This window comes from Brachycentrus maculatus, unplaced genomic scaffold, assembly GCF_059751285.1.
Source record: "Brachycentrus maculatus isolate JH-2025_06_01 unplaced genomic scaffold, ASM5975128v1 h1tg000050l, whole genome shotgun sequence".
Taxonomy (NCBI): Eukaryota; Metazoa; Arthropoda; class Insecta; order Trichoptera; family Brachycentridae; genus Brachycentrus; species Brachycentrus maculatus.
In genome coordinates, this window is record NW_028280804.1 from 1,325,655 (window position 1) to 1,349,765 (window position 24,111).

At 40.4% G+C, this 24,111-nt stretch overlaps 1 protein-coding gene across 3 annotated transcripts in view; it reads left to right on the forward strand.

The window, feature by feature from the left end:
* LOC148312055 (uncharacterized) overlaps nucleotides 1-23,291 on the forward strand; it is a 36,565-nt gene extending 13,274 nt beyond the window's left edge. Inside the window, exon 6 of one of the 3 annotated variants that reach the window (XM_088277830.1) lies at nucleotides 17,452-23,291. In XM_088277830.1, the coding sequence (XP_088133956.1) occupies nucleotides 17,452-21,781 (4,330 nt within the window). In that variant the 3' untranslated portion in view covers nucleotides 21,782-23,291. Of the gene's footprint in view, nucleotides 1-8,639; nucleotides 11,517-13,689; nucleotides 15,742-17,451 lie in introns of those variants that run through there. The other 2 variants (XM_088277832.1, XM_088277831.1) reach the window with 2 other exon arrangements.
* Nucleotides 23,292-24,111: the final 820 nt, after the last annotated feature.

Below are 24,111 nucleotides of genomic sequence, written 5' to 3' on the forward strand. Positions count from 1 at the left end.
AGACCTCACACGTGTCCCAAATGTAACAAATCCTATCGCCACTCTAAGAATTTAAACGTTCACTCTAAAAACTGCCAAAAAATCAATATGTTTTAGTATTCATAGTCTCACGATCCGTGTATTATAATGCTTTATCGAATAATGTACAGTGATATTAGAATAAGTTGTAACGGTTTCTATCGATTAGGAAAGCATTACAAATAAAATTAACTGAATAAAATACTAATCTTTCATTCTTGGACTCGTCCACTGACCGATGTACGGAGAATTATGTTGAAGGGACGCGGTGTAATAGAGCAATTTGTTGCAGGTACAGCCTGTCATTTCGCTCATTCCACCGACCTCCCGAGGTGGCCGCAACTCCCCTGGCCGCCGATCGCCATTACTCTGAAGTTAAAGTTGAACCCCACCCTAGTAGTATTCAGAGGCACGCCACTTTGCCTTTCCCAACCCACAATTACTTGCTAACTATGGACGAGACTCCTTTTGAGTTTTCTTCGCAAGCATTTTACCACAATGCCGATGAAGCCATTTCCAATTCCATACCCGCCGACAGCGACGACAAGTCCCAGTGCGAACAGTTCAAAAGGGATTATTCTTCCCTGCAAAATATTGTCACCAAATTGCAGGAACATGTAGCCGCATGTCATAGATTCACTTCCAAGTTTCACAAAATTAAAAAGAGGACGCCTCGTATCTACGACGCTCCCACAACGCAAGAACTCGAGAATGCTAAAATCTTAGTAGATGGAAAGGTTCAATACCAGTGTCCTATTTGCAGTAGGTATTTCCCCAGAACTAACAGATACTTGATCCATAAAACTGTGCATTCTTCTCAATTGTACCCCTGCGAGATTTGCGGTCGAAAATTTAGGGTGCACGGATACTTAAAGAACCATATGAGAAAAATACACTCCTTGAGAAATAACCAAGAATTGGCCGAGTATCAACGTTTGCATCCGAAAACGGATATGACCAATAAAGGTATCGATCAAGGAAAATCCGGGAGGAAGTTCTTCGACTATAAAGCTATCGACAAGGTAAAGGTGATTATCAACGGCGAGGTTTTCTACCAGTGCAAGATATGCAACATGAAACTGTCCAGAGTCAGTTACTATCTCAACCACATCTCCGTGCACACGGGGGAAAAGCGATTCGTCTGTCATCTGTGCGGAAGGCGCTTCCGCCTCAACACCATGCTGCGCGTCCACTTGCGCGTGACGCACGAGAATATCAAGAACTTCAGCTGCGACGTGTGCGGACAGAAGTTCGGCACCAAAAACAACCTGGTGGAGCACCGGCGCATCCACTCGGGCGAACGCCCGCACGTGTGCGCCAAGTGCGGCAAGCGGTTCAAGCAGAAGTCCGCGCTCTACATCCACAACCGCACCCACACGGACCACTATCCCTTCGCGTGCGTGCAGTGCGACTCCAAGTTCCGCATCCAGTCGCAACTCAACTACCACATGATCAAGCACACGGGCGAGAAGCCCTTCTCCTGCGAGATGTGCGGCAAGGCCTTCCCCCTCAAGTGCCATCTCAACCATCACATGAGGATTCACACCGAGATCAGGCCCTATCCTTGCTCCCTATGCGGGAAAGCCTTCCGGCATTCCAGCAATCTGAAAGTTCACTTGAAGAACTGTCATAAAATGGACTATTGAGACTACTTTATACAAATCAACTACAATAAATGCATCTTTTCTGTTTTAAGAAATTTCCTTACTCCAATTCATACATTGCACTTAAATTTAATAGTACTTCAACTTGTCAGCCACGTTATAATGTTTTCTATAGAAAGTCCAACTGAATTGTTATATCTTACTACGGTACTTTTTTTATTCAATTTTATATTATTAAACACGTAATTTCGAAATAAGCTTCTACATATGTAAAAATTATTTCTTAAACATTATAATTAAACGAGTGATTATGACGGATTCCATTAAACATATTAAAAAAAATGCATTTAAAGGGCCGCATCAGTCATCATTGATGTGAAAGTTTTTCTTTGATTCTTTTTGCATTTTTATCCAGCTAAAACTGGAAACATACATGCCATACTGTTGTTTGCCTTCAAGAAACGCAAGAAGAGGCTTCTAACTCCCGCTTCTACGACATTAGTCGATGTGTGAGGGATCTATGTGACAAAAAGGGGCGGAATGAACAGTTTGACGATGAAGTTTATAAGGCGATACGGTGTAATAGAGCAATTTGTTGCAGGTACTGCCTGTCATTTCGCTCATTCCACCGAGCTCCCAGGGCCCCCCCCCGGGCGGCCGGGCCCCCCTCTCCCCTCGGCGCTGAAGTTAAACTCGAACCCGATCCTATCGCCCGGAGGCACCATACCTCCACTTTCCAAAGTCACGCGCACTTCTTTATGGATGAAACCTTATTTCCTACACAATCTTACAATTATCCCGACGATAATGCCAACCATGTTGACGATGACGATGACGACGATGATGATTACGACGACGATGACAATATAAAATTATCCTTTATTACTAAAACTGTATCCGAGCCCTTGAAAGGCGAAGATAAACCCCCGGACGAGGAGCCGGGGAAGCGAGTAGAGCTGTTGAGAAGCATCGTGGGCAGACTGAAGGAACACGTTTCCGAGTGCCACAAATCCCGCTCCAAGTACAGTGTGGTGAAGCGCAAGCCTCCGCGCGTCCACGACTCGCAAACCCTGGCTGAGCTCGAGAATGTCAAAGTCAAAGTTGGCGGCAAAATCCAATACCGGTGTAACGTGTGCGACAAAGCCTTTCCCAGAGCCAATAATTTCCTCAGGCACAAGATCATACATTCGGAGAAGCTGTTTCCTTGCGAGATTTGCGGCCGCAAGTTCAGAATACAGGGTTATTTAAAGAATCACATGAAAAAGATCCATTCCATAGAGAGTAAGCAAGATTTGCTAACCTATCAATTGTCGCATCCGGAATCCGAATCGACCGATAATAAGAATGAGGAAACGAAATCGGGCGGTCGTAAGTTCTTCGATTATAACGCTATCGAAAGGGTCAAAGTGATCATTAACGGAGAAGTATTTTACCAATGCGAGTACTGCGGCAAGAAGCTATCCCGAGTTAGGTATTACCTGAACCACATAACCGTACATACGGGGGAAAAGAAGTTTATCTGTCACCATTGCGGTAGGAGCTTCCGCTTGGTCACCATGCTGCGTGTGCACATGCGAGTGACGCACGAGAACATCAAGGACTTTGGGTGCGACGTGTGTCCCCGCAAGTTCGGCACCAAGAACAACCTGCTGGAGCACCAGCACATTCACACCGGGGAGCGGCCGTACGTGTGCTCCAAGTGCGGCAAGAGGTTCAAGCAGAAGTCCGCCTTGTACATACACAACCGCAGCCACACGGACTACTTCCCCTTCAAGTGCCCGCAGTGCGAGGCCAAGTTCCGCATCCAGTCGCAGCTCAACTACCACATGATCAAGCACACGGGCGAGACTCCCTTCTCCTGCGACTTCTGCGGGAAGGCCTTCCCCGCCCGTTGCCACTTGAACCAGCACCGCAAGTGCCATTTGGAAATCAGACCCTACCCGTGTAGGATATGCGATAAAGCCTTCCGTTATCGAAACAATTTGAACGTTCACTTGAAGAATTGCCATAAAATGTAGTCGGAATACTATATTTGTTGACAAACTCCACTCAACTTGAACTGCCCCGCAAACGCTATTTGGAAATCAGAGCCTACCCCTGTAGGATATATGATAAAGCCTTCCATTAACGAAAAAATTTCATGTTCACTTGAAGAATTGCCATAAAATGTAGTTGGAAAACTCTATTTCTTGACAAACTCCATTAAACTCGAACCGGCATTCTAAATATCATCTGAAAATCAGACCCTACTCGTTTAGGATATCGCTCACTCCTTTCAACTACGTCACATATAAAAAACTTGATTTTTTAGAAGATCGTTTTTAAAGTTTAAGAATATGATGAAATGTATTAAAAATAAATATCAAATCACTTATTGAACTTTTTAATGTGCAACAGATCTTTTTAGGTAAAACCTGAATGTTTTTTCTCCATTTAAAAAATATTTAATATATTTTTTTTTATAATTAAACAGTACCTTTTCATCAAAATGAAAAACAACACTTTCTGCCCTGTGTTTAAAATGTGCCGCTTTTCCTGGGATATAGTACATTTTCTAGGCATTCCAAAAACATGCACAACTGAAAATTAACGATTTTTGATACATTTTTTTTTTTAAAGGAGTGAGCGATTCAATCCATTAAATATATTCCGTTATCGAAGCAATTTGAATGTCCACTTGAAAAATTGCCATAAAATGTAGTTGGTATACATTATTTGTTTGAACAACTAGTGTATTATTTTAATGACGATTTCTACTTTTATTTCTTTGAATTTTTATTTTTATAGTGCTTCACTGTAATTTCAGTATATTAAAATTACAGTATTAATAATGCGACCCTGATAAACAACGTTTTATTATTATATATAAGCGAACGCTTATAAATAATAAAAAAAAACATAGAAATAGGTAAAAAAAAATATATCAGTTGAATTTAAAAAAATTATATGTACTAAAATATTCACAATAAATGCCTTATTTCATCCCACGGTATAGAACAACGCATAAAAGTCTACATTAGAATAATCATTAGTTTGGAGGTGTTGTATACAAAAGCATTTTAACATTTTATCTTTTATATAAATATAGTTTATGAAATATGTATAAGAAATAGATTTATTTATATTTAAATTTTGTGCAATTGGTCCATTAAAGATATTATATTCATTAGCATTGTACATATTTTCTATGAAGAAATACATTTTTTATAAAATATTTTTAGTTTTCTTTTTATAAAAATGAATTTTTGAAACGCTGTTTTCTTATTGCTCCGACTTCAGTCTGCTCTGGCGAATCCAGAGTTGATTCCATCCTTTATCCCTACCAACATGATATAAAGCGATACGACTCCACTACTTGTTCTTTTATTACACACTAGATACGGACAAATAGTACAGAGAGAGGGTGTAATGGAGCCATTTGTTGCAGGTACGACCTGCCATTTGGCTCTTACCACCGAACTCGAAGGTGCCCTCCCCGAGCGCCCCCCTCTCCCCTCGGCAGTGGGATTAAATTTGAACCCATTTCTGATATAGAAGCGAAAAATTGTAAGCATTTCTTAATGGACGACCACTTGTTTCATTCGGAAGACTACCATTCCGATGACTACAGCGACTATGATGGAAAGCACGATGTCAAATCTGGAGAAAAATCCCTGAAAAAACAATATTCATTATTGAAAACTGTCGTAGAACGACTCCAAGAACACGTGACCAAATCGCACGACACTTCTCGTGCAGAGGTTAGCGGTAGTAGCGAAGATGACGAGGACAACGAGCCTTTGTCTACGTTTGTTACCGCAGGTCGCGAAAACGAATCCAGGAGTCTGAACGCTTTCAGTTTCCCGTGCACACGATGCGCATTCGTAGGGATTAACCAAGGCGATCTGGAAGCGCACACTGGAAAGGCGCACCGCGAGTTGCCTCATCTGTTCACGAGGAGTAGCAGACGTCTCTACGATCCGCAAACCAAGCTAGAGTTAAACAATGCTAAAGTCAGAGTGAATGGGAAGATCCAGTACCAGTGTAAGGTGTGCAAACGGTATTTAACGAGCGCATACAGTTACGTAATTCACAAGACGATACATTCGGGGCAGAAGTTATTTTCTTGCGATATTTGCGGCCGAAAATTTAGACTGCTCGGCTTTTTAAAGAACCATATGAGACACATCCATTCGGCAACGAGTAAACGTGACTCGACATACCATAATTCACCCGATGAAGACACGCATTCCTCGGGTGACGTGCGGAAAAATGGCCGTAATTATCTAGATTACAGGGCTATAGAAAAGGCAAAAGTCACTATAGACGGCGTCATTTATTACGAATGCGAGGTGTGCGGTAAGAGACTGACGAGGCTCAACTATTACATCAGTCACAGGAGCATACATACGGGGGAAAAGAAATGCATCTGCCATCTGTGCGGGAAGCGGTTCCGCCTCGCCTCCATGCTGCAAGTGCACCTGAAGCTGACGCACCAGCGCATCAAGAGCCACGCCTGCGACGTGTGCCAGCGCTCCTTCGGCACCAGCACCAACCTGCTGGAGCACCGGCGCACGCACACGGGCGAGCGCCCGCACGCCTGCGCGCTGTGCGGTAAGCGATTCAAGCAGCGCTCCGCCCTCTTCGTGCACGGCCGCACGCACTCGGACCACTTCCCCTTCCCCTGCGCGCACTGCCACGCCAAGTTCAAGATCCAGTCGCTGCTCAACTACCACATGGTCAAGCACACGGGAGAGACTCCCCACCCGTGCCGCCAATGCGACAAGTCCTTCGCCATCAAGTCCCAGCTGAACCAACACATGAAGATTCATTCCGACGGCCGGCCCTACTGCTGCACGCAGTGCGATAAAACTTTCCGCCATAACAAAAATCTCAAAGTTCATCTGAAAAATTGTCACAAAATGTAATCTTGCGGAGAAGCTGTTTTATACAAATCTTACAATAAATAATTGGATTCTCTCCGTGTATGTATTTTTATTTAAAGAGAGCGGTACATACGGAGCGTAGTTTGCACCAAGACACCTTTCTCCGTCCCGATGGACTGTAGGTGTAGACTTTGTCCGCACGAGCGACTCTGACATAGCTTTTCCCGACTCGGTTTATTAATTTATAACGAGCGCAGTAACTTCTCGGCTGATTTTTAGAAATATAATCGTATTATTTTCTGTTTTGTCGGGTTATGTTATCTGCATGCAAATTTCAAAAGTGAAGTTATTCGACTTGGAATTTTGTGTATAGAATATTTGTTGTTGATAGTTGCAAAAACCGTGGTTACTAATTGTAGATCAACTTGATGTAGATACTTGTAATTCAGAAATCAGCATAGTGTGATTGGCATCCTTTCTTCCAGATTACTGCTCGGAAGACTGCGTCCAGACTCCACCGAACAGTCTACAAAACGCAAGAAACCCTTGTTAGCGTCGCGCAACTCCGAACGAATACGCGCTAAATCCCCAAAACCACTCAAACTTGTTCACAAATGCTCATTCTGTTATCGCTCTTTTAGATCCAACGATTTGCTAACTAAACACCTCATAGATACTCACGCCGATTTGCTCTTTGAATGCGATGTTTGCGGATCGTACTTAGATCGAAAAGAACTAATTCCCCACATGTCCAAGCATGCGGAACAGTATTCCGAGGCCTCCCATCGGAGACGAGAACAGAATCACGACCGCACGCCGGTTAACAGCGCCACCGCTCAAACTCTGGAAGAAAGGGTAGAAGGGAACGACGACGCCTTTTCAATATCCAGTCACTCTAAAGACAGATTCGATCCCATTCCCGACTCAGTTTTTGAAGCTATCAAAGATCCGGATGAAGCCAGCGATTCTGCTGGCAAAAAACAGCCCAAGCCCTTGGAGTTTTCTAACCCTTTGAATACCAACAACGACGCCGCAACCTCCATTATCATAAATATGAAGTTGGAGAAGCCCCTAAAAACAGGTTCGAGTCGCATCATATGCCCTATTTGCTCGAAAGATTTCAGGTTGTCCTCCAGCTACTACTATCACAAGAAGCACTTCCACGAAGGAGTGAAGGAACACACGTGCAACGTGTGCGGACGGAACTTTGCGGTGAAGAGCGCCCTCACGGCGCACCTCACTCTGCACACGGGAGACAAGCCCTACTCGTGTCCGCAGTGCTCCAAGAAGTTCCGCTCCAAGGCCAGCGTGTACATCCACTACAAGAACATCCACTGCGAGACCAAGAAGTTCGAGTGCACGACGTGCAAGCGCTCCTTCCGCTGGAAGCAGAAGTTGCTGCGCCACATCGCTAGTCATACCAAGGAGAAGAAGTACTTCTGCTCCCAGTGCAACAAGGGTTTCGCCGTCAAGTACGATCTCACCAGACACGCCAAACTGCACAACGACCACGAAAAGCACGTCTGTAACAAGTGCGGAGTCACCTTCTCGCAAATTAGGTACCTCAAGATCCACACCAAAAGAAAACATTCCACCGTCTAGTGCTCTTACCTTTTAAGTAGTGTCAATTAATACAAACAATTTGTGGAATGCAAATGTTTCTTAATATTTGTGTAACCATTTTTTTTTAATTAAATGTTTTTTCCAAATAATATTTTCATCTTTTTTTATATTCTATGTGAATTCTGAAATGCTGTTTCAGTCTATATTATATTTGACCAAAATGTTTGAACGAAATGCGGTTGGCAGAGTACCCGTGTTGGGATGTTCCTGTTCCTTAATTATTGGTTTAGATAGTCCTATTGGCCCGCTCGTATTCTATATCGGAGGGAAGTTAATATGTCGCACCCGTTGATGAATGAAGGTAATGCTTTAGCTCAATATTATCAATTGCCGGGGATAATTTAGAACTTAGCTCCATTACGAATAGTTTTATTAATGCTAAATACTGACCTTATAAAAATATGTAAATCTGACAAGTGACCACCTAACGAAGTAAAATAATAATTGCGATAGTTTAACGTCGCTAAATACATACTTATAAAACAATCACTATGAGTTACTCAACATCAATCTGTTGCCCACTTTGCAGATACCAAGAATGTGGGAGACAGACTGTAAAGAGGAAGCTGGAGGTTGACCGCAAGCAAGATTCCGTAAAGATAGAATTAGAGCCGGGGATTAAAAAGGAAACAAAGGCGCCCAACTTGATCACTTTCCAGACCAAAAGGAAGGCTCCCAGTAGCCTCCGGAATCACTGTCGCTTGTCGGGTCCCGAGCTCCGAGACCTCATGGGCCGCAAGGATAGCGTGGTCACTTGCCACTTGTGCGCCAAGAGCTTCGTCAACGGGCTGCAGCTGCACAACCACGTGCCCAAGTGCTCGGAGCTGGTGTGCGCCAAGTGCAAGGTGAAGTTCTCCACCAAGGCCCTGCTGGAGAGCCACCAGCAGATGTGCGCCATCTTCGCTTGCCAGCACTGTCCCAAGCGCTTCATCAGCGCCGACACCCTGGCCTCGCACCAGCTCAGCAAGCACGCCACATCCCGCTGCGAGTACTGCTCCTCTCGCTTCGCCTCCGACGCCCAGTGCTACGTCCACAAAACCGACTATCACAACTTCAACTGCGAAGTGTGTCTCAAGGTGTTCTTGCACACCATCGACAAGATGAAAACTAAGCTCGCCAAATCCAACGGAAAAATCGTTTGCGACTTGTGCGATATGAATAACGTTTTCTGTACAACAGAAACTCAAAATGCACTCCAAGCAGATGGACCTAACATTAAGATGGAAGTAGTCGACAGCAATGCATTTCCCATAAAATTGGAAATAAACAGGCCTATGGAAGATGAGGTGACGCACGAGGATGCGATGTATGCGGTTCTCCCAGAAGGCGGTCCCTTCCAAGACGGAGAGGAAGCCAACATGCAATATCAGTGCTGTTATTGTAAAGGAATATACGATTCCTTCAATGATCTGAATAACCACTTGATCGACTCGCATAATTTGCAGCTTCAGGAGCTGTCTACGGACTCCCAAGTAGAGAAGGAAGTGTACACCAACGGGCTGGAAAAATTTGAAAGTAAAATTGACGAGTTATTCGATACGGCGATACCGCTTTTAGATTTTGAACACCAAAATCAATATTTGTGTATAGTTTGCAATAAAGTTTTCAAGTCTTCTATTACTTATCGGAAACACACCAATCGTACCCATAAACTGAGTCTGTTATTTAGTTCGGATAACAAATACCATTGCCCGCACTGCAGAGTGGACCGCAGTTCCCTGCGGGACTTGAACAAGCACTTGTACTCCCGACACGAGACCAACATCAAGTGCGAACACTGCGACGGGATGTTCCTCACCAAGCGAGAAAAGAAGATCCACATTCTGAACCACCATCCCGATCAACCCGCCTTCAGCTGCTTGGACTGTCCCCAGAAGTTCAGTTTGCAAAATGAACTCAGGCAGCACTGCTCTTGGCATTGGTTTCACGAAATCATCGACTGCGTAGATTGCAATAAGAAAATCAAGGGGAAAAAGAAGTTCAAAATTCACGCTAATTATCATAAACTTCGAAATCAAGGGGAGAAGGAAATAGCTTGTCCGGAGTGCGGCAAGCAACTGTCGTCCAAGTCCAGTCTCCAGGCCCATCTGCGCTACGTGCATCGGGGCGGCAACGAGGAGACGGTGCTGTGCGGAGACTGCGGGCTGCTGGTGAAGGTGAGGCGCTTCAACCGGCACCAGGAGCGCATGCACAGCCAGGGCAACCTGTTCCGCTGCCACATCTGCTCGCGCGCCTTCTTCGCCAAGGAGCTGCTGCGCCAGCACATGGACACGCACATCGACGGGCGGCCGCACGAGTGCGACCAGTGCCCGGCCGCCTTCAAGCAGGTGCGCAACCTGCGCATGCACAAGCGCAACTACCACTCGGACAGCAACACCTCCTGCAAGCTGTGCAACATGGAGTTCGGCGCGCCCGAGGAGTACGCGGCGCACCGGCTGGCCTACCACAAGCGCACGCCGCGCCCGCTCAAGCTGGAGGCGGAGGAGGGCTTCCGCTGCCCGCTGTGCCCCAAGGTGCTCAAGTCCAGCCGCGCCGTGGCCACGCACCGGCGCGTGGCGCACGAGAAGCACCTGCACGTCAAGTGCGACCTGTGCCACCTCGAGTTCCCCTTCATCCGCCAGCTGCAGAGCCACATGACCAGCCACACGGAGCCCAAGCCCGACCTGAGCTGCGGCTTCTGCCACCGCTCCTTCACCACGCTCGGCTCGCTCAACAGCCACATCAAGTGGGTGCACGTGGGCGAGCGCAACTTCCCCTGCTCCTACTGCCCCGCCAAGTTCAAGCGCAAGGACGCGCAGATCGTGCACGAGCGCACGCACACGGACGAGCGGCCCTACTCGTGCGGCGTGTGCCAGCGCCGCTTCCGCCAGCGCACCGACTGCAAGCGCCACGAGGCCAAGCACAGCATGCCGGGCTTCCGCTACAACAAGCCGCACCGCATGCGCCCGCGCGCCAACCCCGAGGTGGTCATAGAGGAGGTGGTCGAGGAGCCCGAGGGGCCGCTGCTGCTCGTGCCAGGCGAGGACACGCAGGCGGCCGCCTTCCTCAGCTACATCGTTCAAAACTAGCGCTACACCGACACTGCTAATTTAATATATACCTATTTACACCTTTCTTACAAGCAAATTTTAATATTTATGAAAATATCAATTTTTTAGCATTATTTTTCTGACCCAGTCGAGTTGAAATTATTATTAAATGATCAAATAATTTCTCATGCGAGTTATACATTCTCTTTCTTCACCTATTGTATGTGGGTAATATTTAGTCCTTTTTCAGTGACTGCGTAATTTGGTGATGAATTTATGGCAAAAAAAATACTTTTTTTTTTACGATTTAAAGGTTTTTATTAGTTTGTTTTACGTTTGTAGATATTTTTAAATGTCAATAAACTATAGATTGGTAATGGAAGTTATTTTATTTAAATTTTGTTGCATTCAAAGAGGCAATATCCCTTTCTGTGTGTAATCAATACCCGTGTTGCGGTCCTTACATGTATCGTGAACAGTATACAAACTCTTCTCTAGCGAGGATTCTCTTCTCTATGAAGTGTCGGAAAAAATAAATGGGAATCTAATGGCGTAAAGATATAAACCTGTTGTGTTGGAAGGATTACAATTGGATAGAAAAAATGTGGATGAATTGGGAACGAAGATGGAATTCCACATTACCACCAGTGCGCACAGTGTCAAATTTTAGCTTGATTCTGAGGTTCCTAAAGCATGTGACGGAGTGGCGATCCCAGCAGTCGGGGAGCTTCCAGTGCTTCAATTGCGCTATTTTCAGAGCACGCTAACTATTTTGTAATGTATGGTTGCACGGCTGAAAACAGAAGCGACTGTGAGCTTTGTTAAAAAAATTCAGATGCCATCTATGCAAAAAATCCTTCAAAACATCTTCATTAACACACATATATTATTTACAACATTTTGAGTGTGTCCAAATACTTGTTCACAAAATCTGGATTATCTCCAATTACAGGAGTTATTTTCATATTATTTTTTGACATCTCATCAAAGATGAAGAAGAATATGGAAGTCTGGGCATTTACAGGGCTGACGACCATCATAAGCTGGTTTAAGTGATCACTTTATAATGGGTAGAATTGGTGAATGTTACACGTGTGTAAAGTGGTCACTTAAACCAGCCTATGACGGTCGTCAGCCCCGTAAGTGCCCAGACTTCCATATTCTTCTTCATCTTTGATGAGATGTCAAAAAATAATACACATATATTATAGTGTTATATATTTAACAAAATCATTTGCAAGATGTATGTTCTCAAGTTAGAGTCGAGGATGGTGTTTCGTTTCACGAATGACAAAATATTAAACAAAGATCCTCTAATGATTCCCTACAATGGAGAGGCAAACACCGGTTCTCTCTCGGCAAACTCAGATCAGGGTGGAGTTTCTTATGTGCGACTAGTATATTTGCCTTTGCTTTGGGATTGGGAACTTCTCCCACCGTCAATTAGTCGGATATCACAACCGTCACGGAATATATTTTCATGTACTCAATGTAGTAGTATTTTAAAAAATTCAGTATAACTCGCTAATGACTCAAAACTCAACATGGAAAGTTTTGGTGTCTGATAACATTGTGCAATTTCAATCTTAAATTCATATTGGTGTGGTAAATTGGCAGGCCTCAATTATTTATTTCTTCTCCTTCAAACCCTTATCCGCACCCCAATGGTGCATAGGGCACTGCATCATATAAACGCAGTGTTATCTTGATCGTTAACACATGAAGGAAAGGTGATCAACTCTCCGCTTCAGGTACCAGTCCTGGGTAATATTGAATAAATATTAGAGTGAAAAATCACTTTTATTTATTTGACCCCCCCCCTGGGAATCGAACCCGGGACCTCCAGAGTGGTAGCCGAGCGCGCTGACCATTGCACTACGGAGGCGGACTTATTTATTTACGTCGCTTATAATGTGTAAGGTTTATATTTCATCAGAAAGATCAGTTAAGGTATGGAGGAATAAGTCAGCTGTGCCCATATTATTAAGGATGTAAACTTACACTATTAATATGTGCATTGCCGACACCGCGTGAGACGCGTTGACGGTTAACATGACCGCCGCGAGCCAGCAATGAACGTGTTAAGGAACTTAAGCTGTGATGAGTAAACCGTAAAAAACTCATTCTGTACCACTTGAAGAGTGTTTTCCGCTTTGGTTTAACTAACCATCACGCCGCATTCCGCAAGGGTAGGCATAGATAATCAAACGCCACACCACTTTGTCTTTGCAAACATTCTTCGCCTCTTCTACATTCATGCATCTCCTCATACATACCTGACGATTATTACGACTCCTGACCTGGCCGCTTTCAAGTATTTGACATACCCGAATGTGCCAAGTTTTCCTTATGTTACCGATAATCTTTGACAGACTGACTACCGTCTCTTCTGTATCGCGTAGATTCTCAGTCTTCTGTTGTACCTCCAGTTGGAGCTGTTGCTGTACTTGTCATTCTGAATAGAGTAAGTTCCGCACGTATGGAAACCTGCCAAAGGATAATAAGCAGTTGTTGGAATTTTACGACATAACAATTTATTGCAAATTTCAGGTTTCAAGATGACACACTCCAAGATAATAAACGATTCACTTTGGTGGATGAAGACGGATTGGATATCAAACTTTCTACATATGTATCATCGAAACTGCTAACTCTCGCTAACAAGGGAGACTTTCACACTTGTTTCAAATGCCACAGAATATTTTGTCACCCGGTTTCGTACGTGGCGCACGTACAGCGTTGTAAGAACAAGACGCAAATGTGTCGCGAGTGTAAAGTGCACTTTCCGTCCAGGGAATTGCTGCTGAAACATCTTCAGTCTTGTATAAAGTTTTACTGTTGGCACTGCAAGAAGCAGTTTGTCAACAAGGGTTCGTTGAAAGTTCACTTTTTGAGTAAGCACTTCCAAGACAATAATATCTTCCGAGATAGTAAGCATGATTTTACCTGCGAACTTTGTTCCGTGATATTTTACGATTCCTTGCCAAATATTAATGAAGATTATTCAAAGTACAAAAACATAATTTGCGCCATTTGCAAAGAAGTAAAGAGATGCGCTTTACAAGTCACTTTAAAAGGTACAAATTCAAAACCGATGATGGTAATTACGCCTATGTCATATCTGACTCTACCGAGTTCCGGTGTCAACGATGAACCCCCGACGGGACCCCTGAGTCCAAATACGGAGGTATCTCGTATAAATATAAACTCCAATAAAATTCGGAAAAAAAGATCTAAACGCACGATAAATACAGATACACTTAATGAGAATGTTTCTGCGGACTCTAATGCCTTATTAGTACATGAACACAAGATAGACGCGTTGTTCAATTTAGAGGCGAAGAAAATACATATCACTAAAAGCACTTGCTTCATTTGCGACAAGCCAAAAACATTCAAATCCTCGCAATATCTCAAGGACCATATGACTAGAAGCCATTCTCTACCTCAAATCTTTAATATTCCTAAAGCCCTGTCGTGCGGATATTGTAAAGTGAAAGAGTCCTCGTTACGGGAGATCGGTCATCACTTTTACAATTGTCACATTGCATTTATAAAGTGTAAACATTGCGATTCCTTGTTTTACAACAAGGACGCCAGGAATGCTCACACTAAGAAAGTGCATTCTGACACTGTAAAGGTGTGCTATTATTGTCCATTCATATTTTCCAACATTTCTTTTCAAGAGAGAAAAGAACACAACGCTTGGCACGCGCTAAAGGAATACGTCAAGTGTGACAAGTGCACTAAAATCATCATCGGGAGAAACAAAATGAGAACTCATCAGCGAGCCCACAGGCTGAAAGTTGAAGAGCCTCAACTTTGCGTTCACTGTGGAAAAATGGTGAAATATTTACATTCTCATATCAGTCTCAAACACAAGAAACTGACGAGGCTCTGCCTTTCTTGCGGGAAACTCGTTTCGATCGTCAATTACTACGCCCACTTGAATACTAATAGGTGTCGCCCTCCCCTCCGCAAACTGCCCAAACCCATGGCTTGCTCGTACTGCGACAAAATATTTAAAACTTCCAAGAACGCATTTCAGCATCGTAGAATCGTTCACGAGAAACATCTGTTTTTGCCTTGCAAGTATTGTCCGAGAACTTTTCCTTTCTCTTACGAAGTCACCAAACATATCGCAAAATGTCATCCGGAATACGCAACCGAACTCCCTCCTCCGTCGGTTCGTAGTTTATCCGAAAAATCACCGCAAAAGCTCCCGCTGACAAAAATACATCCTGCGTTTTCGTGTCCTCAGTGCGACGTGTTCTTCAAAACCGAAGTACAACTCGCCAATCATTTGAGGATCGAGCACGATATAGTAGAACGAAAGTTCAAGTGCCAGCATTGTCCCAACGCATTCGTGAGGAAGGACGCCCTGGAGTGTCACATGCGCATACACACGGACGAGCGCCCCTACTCGTGCAGCGTGTGCGGACAGCGCTTCCGGCAGGCGGGCGATTGCAAGCGCCACCAAGAGAGGCACGGTATCGCCGTCGCGCCTTCTAGAGACAAGCACGTGCGCAAGAAGAGACACGGTGGAAAGGTGTCCAGCCATACTTACTATCGCGATATGCCCGATCTAGAAATTAAATAAAAGATACTATACTAAAAAACTACACCTTAACTGGTTTATTGATTTTTAATTTTAATTTCACTTGGTAAATACCACTTTTTCTTAAAATCTATTATGACACATGTTTCCATGCATTCACCATTTTCATCTGTATTCATTCCTTATATCATTTTCAAACCGGTGTTACAAATACGTGTCACAATAGATTTTTAGAAATAGTAGTATTTATCAATGAAAATTAAATTAAAAATAGATATATATTTACTACCAAGAAGTGAAAGCCAAATCAATTAATGGATTATTGATGTTTTTGGCTTAAAAAAAAATATGCCGAAGCAAAATGATCATTTTAGTTTTTTAATTTATCAACAATTACAATACCTTTATTAATATTAATGTAACTGTTGTGTAAAATATTGAACAGTTAAGTTATGCGTAAAGATATAAACTTCTTCGGTTTTCACAGCCGTTCAAATGCTGTGCATGTACTGACAAATGCGCAAAAGATAACTGGGTAAGATGACACAAAATACAAACACACCTGCCCTGATGATGGATGCTCCGATGCGGTCCACAATGTGCTTTAAGAAACTCTAATGGCATAACTCTTATTAGCATGAGAAAATAATACATATTTGAGTTACATTATTTGAATTCAGTTACGGACTTTGAGTTCGTTTGGCAATAATGCAAAAAAAAAATCCGTGCAGTTGATTCCCTTTCACACTATGAAATGCAAATGAACCAGGTCCGTACTGTAAAAAGTGTTATGCACGTACTGAATTGAATGTGATCCCAATAGAGAACGCATATCTCAAGTGCGTAGGGCGATCCATAATAGTACTTCATGTAACAAAACTCTCCGAAGAAAAGAAAAAAAAATAGTAAAATACAACTCTTGACAAGTTTATTAATAAAATATAATTTTTATTCAATATGTACTTCGTAGTACTTTTTTATAAAAACAAATTATAATGTACAATTTTTGGTGTTTTAAAAAAAAAATTATCCCTCTACTTTTGAATATTTAACTTTCGCACACATTTTCAGGAACCAATCATGTGCGAAAGTTGAGGTCCGCCTGTATTTTTCTAATATTTTCATACTTGTGTGTGTTCAATTTTTCCAGATTTTTTATTTATTTATCGAATTGGTATTTACATTCATAATCTATTACTTTTTTTTTAAGATTTCTAATTTTTAATAATAATATTTATATATTTCTCACTGATAACAATGACCACACTGCTGTGCGACAGCTAGAACACAATTAGAATATTAAAAGGTGTTTGGCAAAGTTTAGTGGCGGCACAGCGGTACTGCACAAAATAACAGCCGCCTTATAATAAAAGATTATGGCTTTTTTGCAATTATTTGTTATTCCCAGAGTTACTAACAATAGTTTTACAAGTAGCAGGTTCAGAGAACATTAACTAGCTTGATATTTGCGCTTATTTATTTAAACCCTCTTATCAAAGTAATACATTTTGTTTTAATTACTATTTAATACCGCTTTAGTATATTAAAATATATGTACACGAGATTTCAACGTTGTTTGAGGAAATACCACTAATGCTTATCAACTTTTTTGATTATTTTATTTTTATCCTTTAAACTTGAACAATGTATTTCACACAAGTATAAGTTATTATTGATGTATATTGTTTTTTTAATAAAAATTTTGAAAAAGAAGCTGCAGTTTTTAATTTCATACTTCCCTTTACACATTTCAGATACGTGGACACGTTAGAATTACAAGACAGCCAGCTGGATGAAGAAGAATCATCTTTTTTAGGAGACTTCTACCCGCCTCCAGCCCTGACAAGAAAACCTGCACTTTTCCACTGCTCATATTGCACTAATCAATTTGTCAGCAAAGACAACCTCATATCTCATATGACAAATATACATAGTTCCCAAATCGCAAAAGTATCACCAGTCAATTTGAATTCTTTTAATTGTTCCATTTGTGATAAGCAATTTGAAAGTGAAGATATGCTGAAACTTCACTGCGTGAATAAACATAGTACTAAAACACGACGCAGTTCAAATTCTTTTGGTTGTTCAATTTGCAATAAGCTATATGTGAGTGAAATTATGCTAAACCTTCACTTAATGAATGAACATCGCTCAGAAAAAAATGTCACTTCAAATTCTTTCGATTGTTTGATTTGCGATAAGCAATTTGTTAGCGAAGGTATGCTTAACCTTCACTTCTTGAAAAATCATCGCTTAGAAATCAGAAATGATTTAGATTGTTCAATATGCGATAAACAATTTGATAGTGAAGATACTCTAAAACTTCACACGAAGAATAAACATCCTTCAGAAAAACAAGCAGATTTAAAATCTTTTGGATGTTGGATTTGTGATAAGCATTTTGTCAGTGAGGATACGCTAAAACTTCACTTAAAGAGTAAACATCAAACAGACTCGATATCTTTGGGATGTTCAATTTGTGATAAGCAATTTGTTAGCGAGGATACGCTAGAACTTCACTTAAAGAATAAACATCCATCAGATATGCAGCCAGATTCAAAATCTCTGGGATGTTCAGCTTGCAATGAGCAATTTATTAATGAACTTACGCTCGGATTACACTTCAAGAATAAACATAACTTGGAAATACAAAACGCTTCAAATTGTTTTGTTTGCACAATTTGTGATAAGCAATTTGTTACTGAGGATACTCTAAAACTTCACTTTACGAATAACCATCATTGGGAAACTCAACCCAATTCAAAAAGTGTCATTTGTGTTTGTAATAAGCATTTTGTTAATAAGGAAAAACTTGTAAATCATATGATAAAAATGCACAGCTCTCGGAGTATAGAAGCGCAGGATAGATCTAATTCCTTCGGTTGTTCAATTTGCCTTAGACAATTTGTCAATGAATGTACGCTCAAGATTCACTTTGTGAAAAACCACTGCACAAAAACACAGGGCAATTCGAAATCTTTCAATTGTTCTGTTTGCGATCTCCATTTTGGTAGTGAAGATATGACAAAACTGCACTTCATGAACAGACATCGCTTAGACAAACAATTTCAATCAAAATCATTTGATTGTTCTATTTGTGGTGAGCGATTTGATAATGAAGATATGCATAAAATGCACTTTATGAACACACATCGCTTAGAAAAACAAGTTGAATCAAAATCATTCGATTGTTCTATTTGTGGTGAGCGGTTTAATAATGAAAATTTGCACAATGTGCACTTTATGAATAAACATCATCTAGAAAAACAAGTTGACTCAAAATCATTTTGTTGTTCTATTTGTGGTGAGCGATTTGGTAATGAAGATATGCAAAAAATGCACTTTATGAATAAGCATCGCTTAGAAAAACAAGTTGAATCAAAATCGTTTGGTGGTGAGCAATTTGATAATGAAGATATGCAAAAAATGCACTTTACGAGAAAACGTTTAGAAAAACAAGTTGAATCAAAATCGTTTGGTGGTGAGCAATTTGATAATGAAGATATGCAAAAAATGCACTTTACGAGAAAACGTTTAGAAAAACAAGTTGAATCAAAATCGTTTGGTGGTGAGCAATTTGATAATGAAGATATGCAAAAAATGCACTTTACGAGAAAACGTTTAGAAAAACAAGTTGAATCAAAATCGTTTGGTGGTGAGCAATTTGATAATGAAGATATGCAAAAAATGCTATTTACGAGAAAACGTTTAAAAAAACAAGTTGAATCACAATCCTTTGGTTGTTCTATTTGTGGTGAACGATTTCCTAATGAAGATAGGTTAAAACTGCACTTTCTTATTAGACATAGCTTAGAAAAACAAGTTGAATCAAAATCTTTTGGTTGTTCTATTTGTAATGAGAAATTTGATAATGATGATATGCTAAAACAGCACTTTGCAAATAACCATCCACCAGAAATAGAAAATTCAATTTCTTTTGCTTGTTCAATTTGCAATAAGCTATTTGTTAAAAAGGATATGCTAAGAGTTCACATTGAGAATAAACATGGCTTAGAAAAGCGAGTTGGATCAAAATCCTCAGGTCGTTCTATTTCGGATGAGCAATTTGATCACTCAGAAATACAAGATGATTTTACTTTTGATGAGCCATTTGATAACTCAGAAATACAAGATGATTCTACTTTCCATGAGCAATTTGAGCTCTCAGAAATACAAGATGATTCTACTTTCCATGAGCAATTTGAGCTCTCAGAAACACGAGATAGTTTCAATTATTTTGGTTGTTCATTTTGCAAGAAGCAGTTTTCTAGTGACAAAATGCTAAAACTTCACTTTATGAGTAAACATCGCTCAGAAACACAAGGAGATTCAGATTCTTTTGGTTGTTCAATTTGTGATAAGCAATTTGTTAGTGAAAGTTTGCTAAAACTTCACTTTATGAATAAACATTACACCGATAGACAAGGCGATTCAGATTCTTTCCATTGTTTAGTTTGTGATAAACAATTTACTAGTGAAGATAGGCTCGAACTTCACTTTACCAAGAAACATAACACTGGAAAGGTAAAATTTGCACCCGATACTTTCATCTGTTTACGTTGCGAGAAGGAGTTTGTTTGCGAGGGTACACTCAAAATTCACTTTATCAATTCACATTGCTCCGAAAATTTAAAGTATAAGCTGAACATGCATAACTTTACCTGCGATGTCTGTTCTGGAGTTTTCTTTGAAAATGTGACAAACATTACAGCTACGTTTGTTAAATACAAAATAATTATTTGTACCGCGTGCTGTATGATCGATGGCATAAACGGAAATCCTACTGATATTCTTCCCGATTCTCAATATGATTTTTTGAAAAATGAAATTGATAAGTTTTCCAGAAATGCATTAGAAAAATACGAAAACAAAATTAACGAGTTATTTAAAATGATGCCTCGAAACGAATTATTTTTAATACTGACTTGTCCAGTTTGCGATACTATTTGTTCAGATAGACATCGTTTAAAACGGCACCTTATACAGCACCATGTTGATATTGTGAACCGAAATGGAGAAGGAAAAGTGGCGGGGTACAATTGTTCATACTGCAAATATATGTGCCCTAAATTAAAACAAATGGGAAAACATTTGTATCATTACCATCATCAACAATCGGACAGTCGCGACCTCAACGCATTCTTCTACCAGTGTGAAGTAAAAAAATGCGAAACGTGCTGTTTTACACCGCAACAAAAGAAGAAGCATGTCCAGTTCCACAAGGAATGTTCTCAGCATACTAAACCGACCCAACCCCAAGCAACATATCTGGACAGAGTTGCTTCTCTTTATAAAAACAATATCAAAAAGAATGAGTCAGGATTTTGTGCCATTTGTAAGAGAAAAGTAAAATTATTGACTTTACACATACAACGAGTACATAATACTCGCCCAAATAAATTTTTATGTGGCATATGCGGTAAATTCTTAAGCAAACCCAATTACCGACATCACCAAAATGTGTTTCACCGTCCTCCCGAAGAACGTGATCAGTTTCGAAAGAGTTGTCCTATTTGTTTTAGGATTTGTCCCAGTAGGAAAGCTTTATTTCATCATAACAGAATCGTTCACGACAAGCATCTTCATCTTGCGTGTCCAAAGTGCTCGAAAAAGTTCGCCTTCGCTTATTTGCTGAAAGCTCACTCCGCCAAATGCAAAGGTTCCTTCCAACAGCCACCCACCACTTGCCAGATTTGTCAAAAAGAATTTAAAAATAAGGGAGCCCTCCATCGCCATCTCAAGAGGGGGCATCAGAGATACAAATGTGAAAAGTGCTCCAAACCTTTTATTCGTTTGCACAAGTCCAAAATTCACTCAGCCAAATGCGGGGGAAGAATCGCCGTAGTACAACATCCTCTCGAACATAAATTGTTGGCTGTCAACAATACTGGCCAAAATACTAAACGTAAGGGAAACCCTCGCCAGAAATCCAAGGGAGCCAAACCAGTATCGTTGTCGCAGGAAGTTGTGTACGATAATCTCATCAACTTTGGCGAGGAAGACAGTGAGGCGGTCTTGTCACTCTATCAATACAGTGGAACCTCTCATAACGAGTTTAATTCCTTCCAACATCTTACTCGTTAAGCGAAACATTGTTTTCCCATACAGATCAATGTAAAATACGATAATGCGTTCCAGGCCGAAAAAAAATTCAATTTGTATATTTTTTTTAAACGTTAATTTAAAAACAATTACTTATTAATTATTAAGGAGTGTAAAAGAAACATAATATAGATTTGAAAAAAAGCATGAATAAAAATATAAATTTATAACATATAATAAATTCCTTTTACTATAAAACTATTTTAAGACATTTGTTTTTGCTGACGCCGACGCTTCAAAGTTTGGCGAAATTGTATCACAGCATTATCATTGAATAAATTTGTAGCACGAATAGCCACCTCCTTATGAGGGTGATGCTTCTTAATGTGCGATAAAACAAATTTTCTTATTGCGCTAGAAGATTGTTGCTCTGCTACTTCTTCCTCCTCCATTAACAAACTCTTCTCTATAATTTCTTGCTGTGAAACATGATGCAATTCCGTACGCTCTTCGGTGGTCAGCTCTTGGCTGTACTCTTTCACAAGCTCTTTAATATTGTTGTTATCCGCCTCGAGTCCCATTATATTGGCTAATGACACAATCTCGTTGACTGTAGACTCCACAGTTAGTTTCAAAATCACATTTGACAACACTCTGGCCAAAGCAGAAGTGAGGGTCCTCTTGGTAACTCCACTGTATTAATTCAACTATTGAGTAATTGACTTGTATAAATATGAGTTATTGACTTATATATTGATAAATAAATTCTTCAGTTATGCATACAAATCTAAAAAGGGAAGAAAAAATGCTTCATTCCAAAATTTACAAAAAAAGAATTATAAATCTACTTGAAAATCGCAAATAAATAATAAGCTACTGTTATTTGCAACTTACCCTTAATTTTTATTTCATTTAGATGTGATTTTAATCAACTATGTAAATAGGGCGCTTGTCCACTACCCGGAATTACACAGAATTTTACCGTCCAGCACCTCAGTTAGCGTTTTAAAACGATGATTGGCTTGTGCTTTTATCCATATTTCTTCGGATCGGTGCTCTTGATCAGTGGTGAACACGTTGTGCGTAAATTAGATCACGCTAAACTGTCGTCGTTTTCATTTTTCAAAACCGGACTGCCGGATGGTGAAATCCCGTGTAGTGGAGAAACGCCCTTAGGGGATTAGAAATTAATATCATTGCAGTTTTAGGTTTTGTAATTTGCCTTATTTTTGGACAAAAAATAGCTGTACATATTCATTGCTTTGTGTATTAGATCTCCCAAAATATGTACCAAACTTAAATTTTATACAAAACTATTTCTTTTAAAATTAACCGGCTCATAAAAAAATGTTCAGTTTTCAAACTCTGTAAATCTGTTTACCATGTGTACTGTAAATGTAAGTAATAATGTAAGCATTGTAAGATAATTTATTAAGGATATAAAGGATGGATAAAATGACATTGTTCTCACGGTTACTGAGCAAATATTATAATTTTGACTCAATTCATTCACATGTTATGTTTAGTGAAATAAAAAAAGATTTTCAAATGATTTTGTAGTTTTAATTAGAATAATAGTTTTAATTAGTAATTTTGCGCTGTTGAAATGCGCTCCCTTAGACGAATGTGTGGAAAATCATTGTATGACAGAATTAAAAACGACGATATAAGAAAGGAATGTAAGGCAGAACGAGGAATAATTAAAAAGATTAGGAAGAATTCTTTGCGGTGGTATGGACATGTGGATCGAATGGATAGCGAGAGAATGACTAAGAAAGTGGAGCGAATGGATAACGAGAGAATGACTAAGAAAATATATGTGGCGAATGTGACAGGAAAAACAGAACGTGGACGACCGAAAAAGACTTGGCACGATCAGATCAATCAGAACCTAAAATCTGGCAGTGTCAAAAGTCTGCGTAATCGGAGGGCATGTATGACTAGATGTATGGATGTAAAGGAGGCGAGGAGTGTATGTCAGGACAGAAGAGTGTGGCGTTCCATCCTCTGATGAAACGGCGTGATGGTAGTAGTAGTATTAGTAAACACGGAGTTTACGTACACCTTACAATTAATTGTAATATTACAAAAATACTGAAAAATGAGAAAAAACAATACATTAAACCAATTGTTTTTGCAAAAAGTAAGTAGTGTTAAGCTGTGATATCACTTAAAAAGATTTTAAATACATTTTCAAATGTCAAGATTAATAAACAATATGCGAATATATTCCTTAACTAAAAACATTGTATAAACAAAATATTGTTTATTTGTTAGTTACTCGCACCCCTACTCTATTTCTTTCAACACCGGATGCTGTCAAATAGGATGGGAGTTTTTAAATTTGCAGTTTTATATGCACGGTGTAAAAA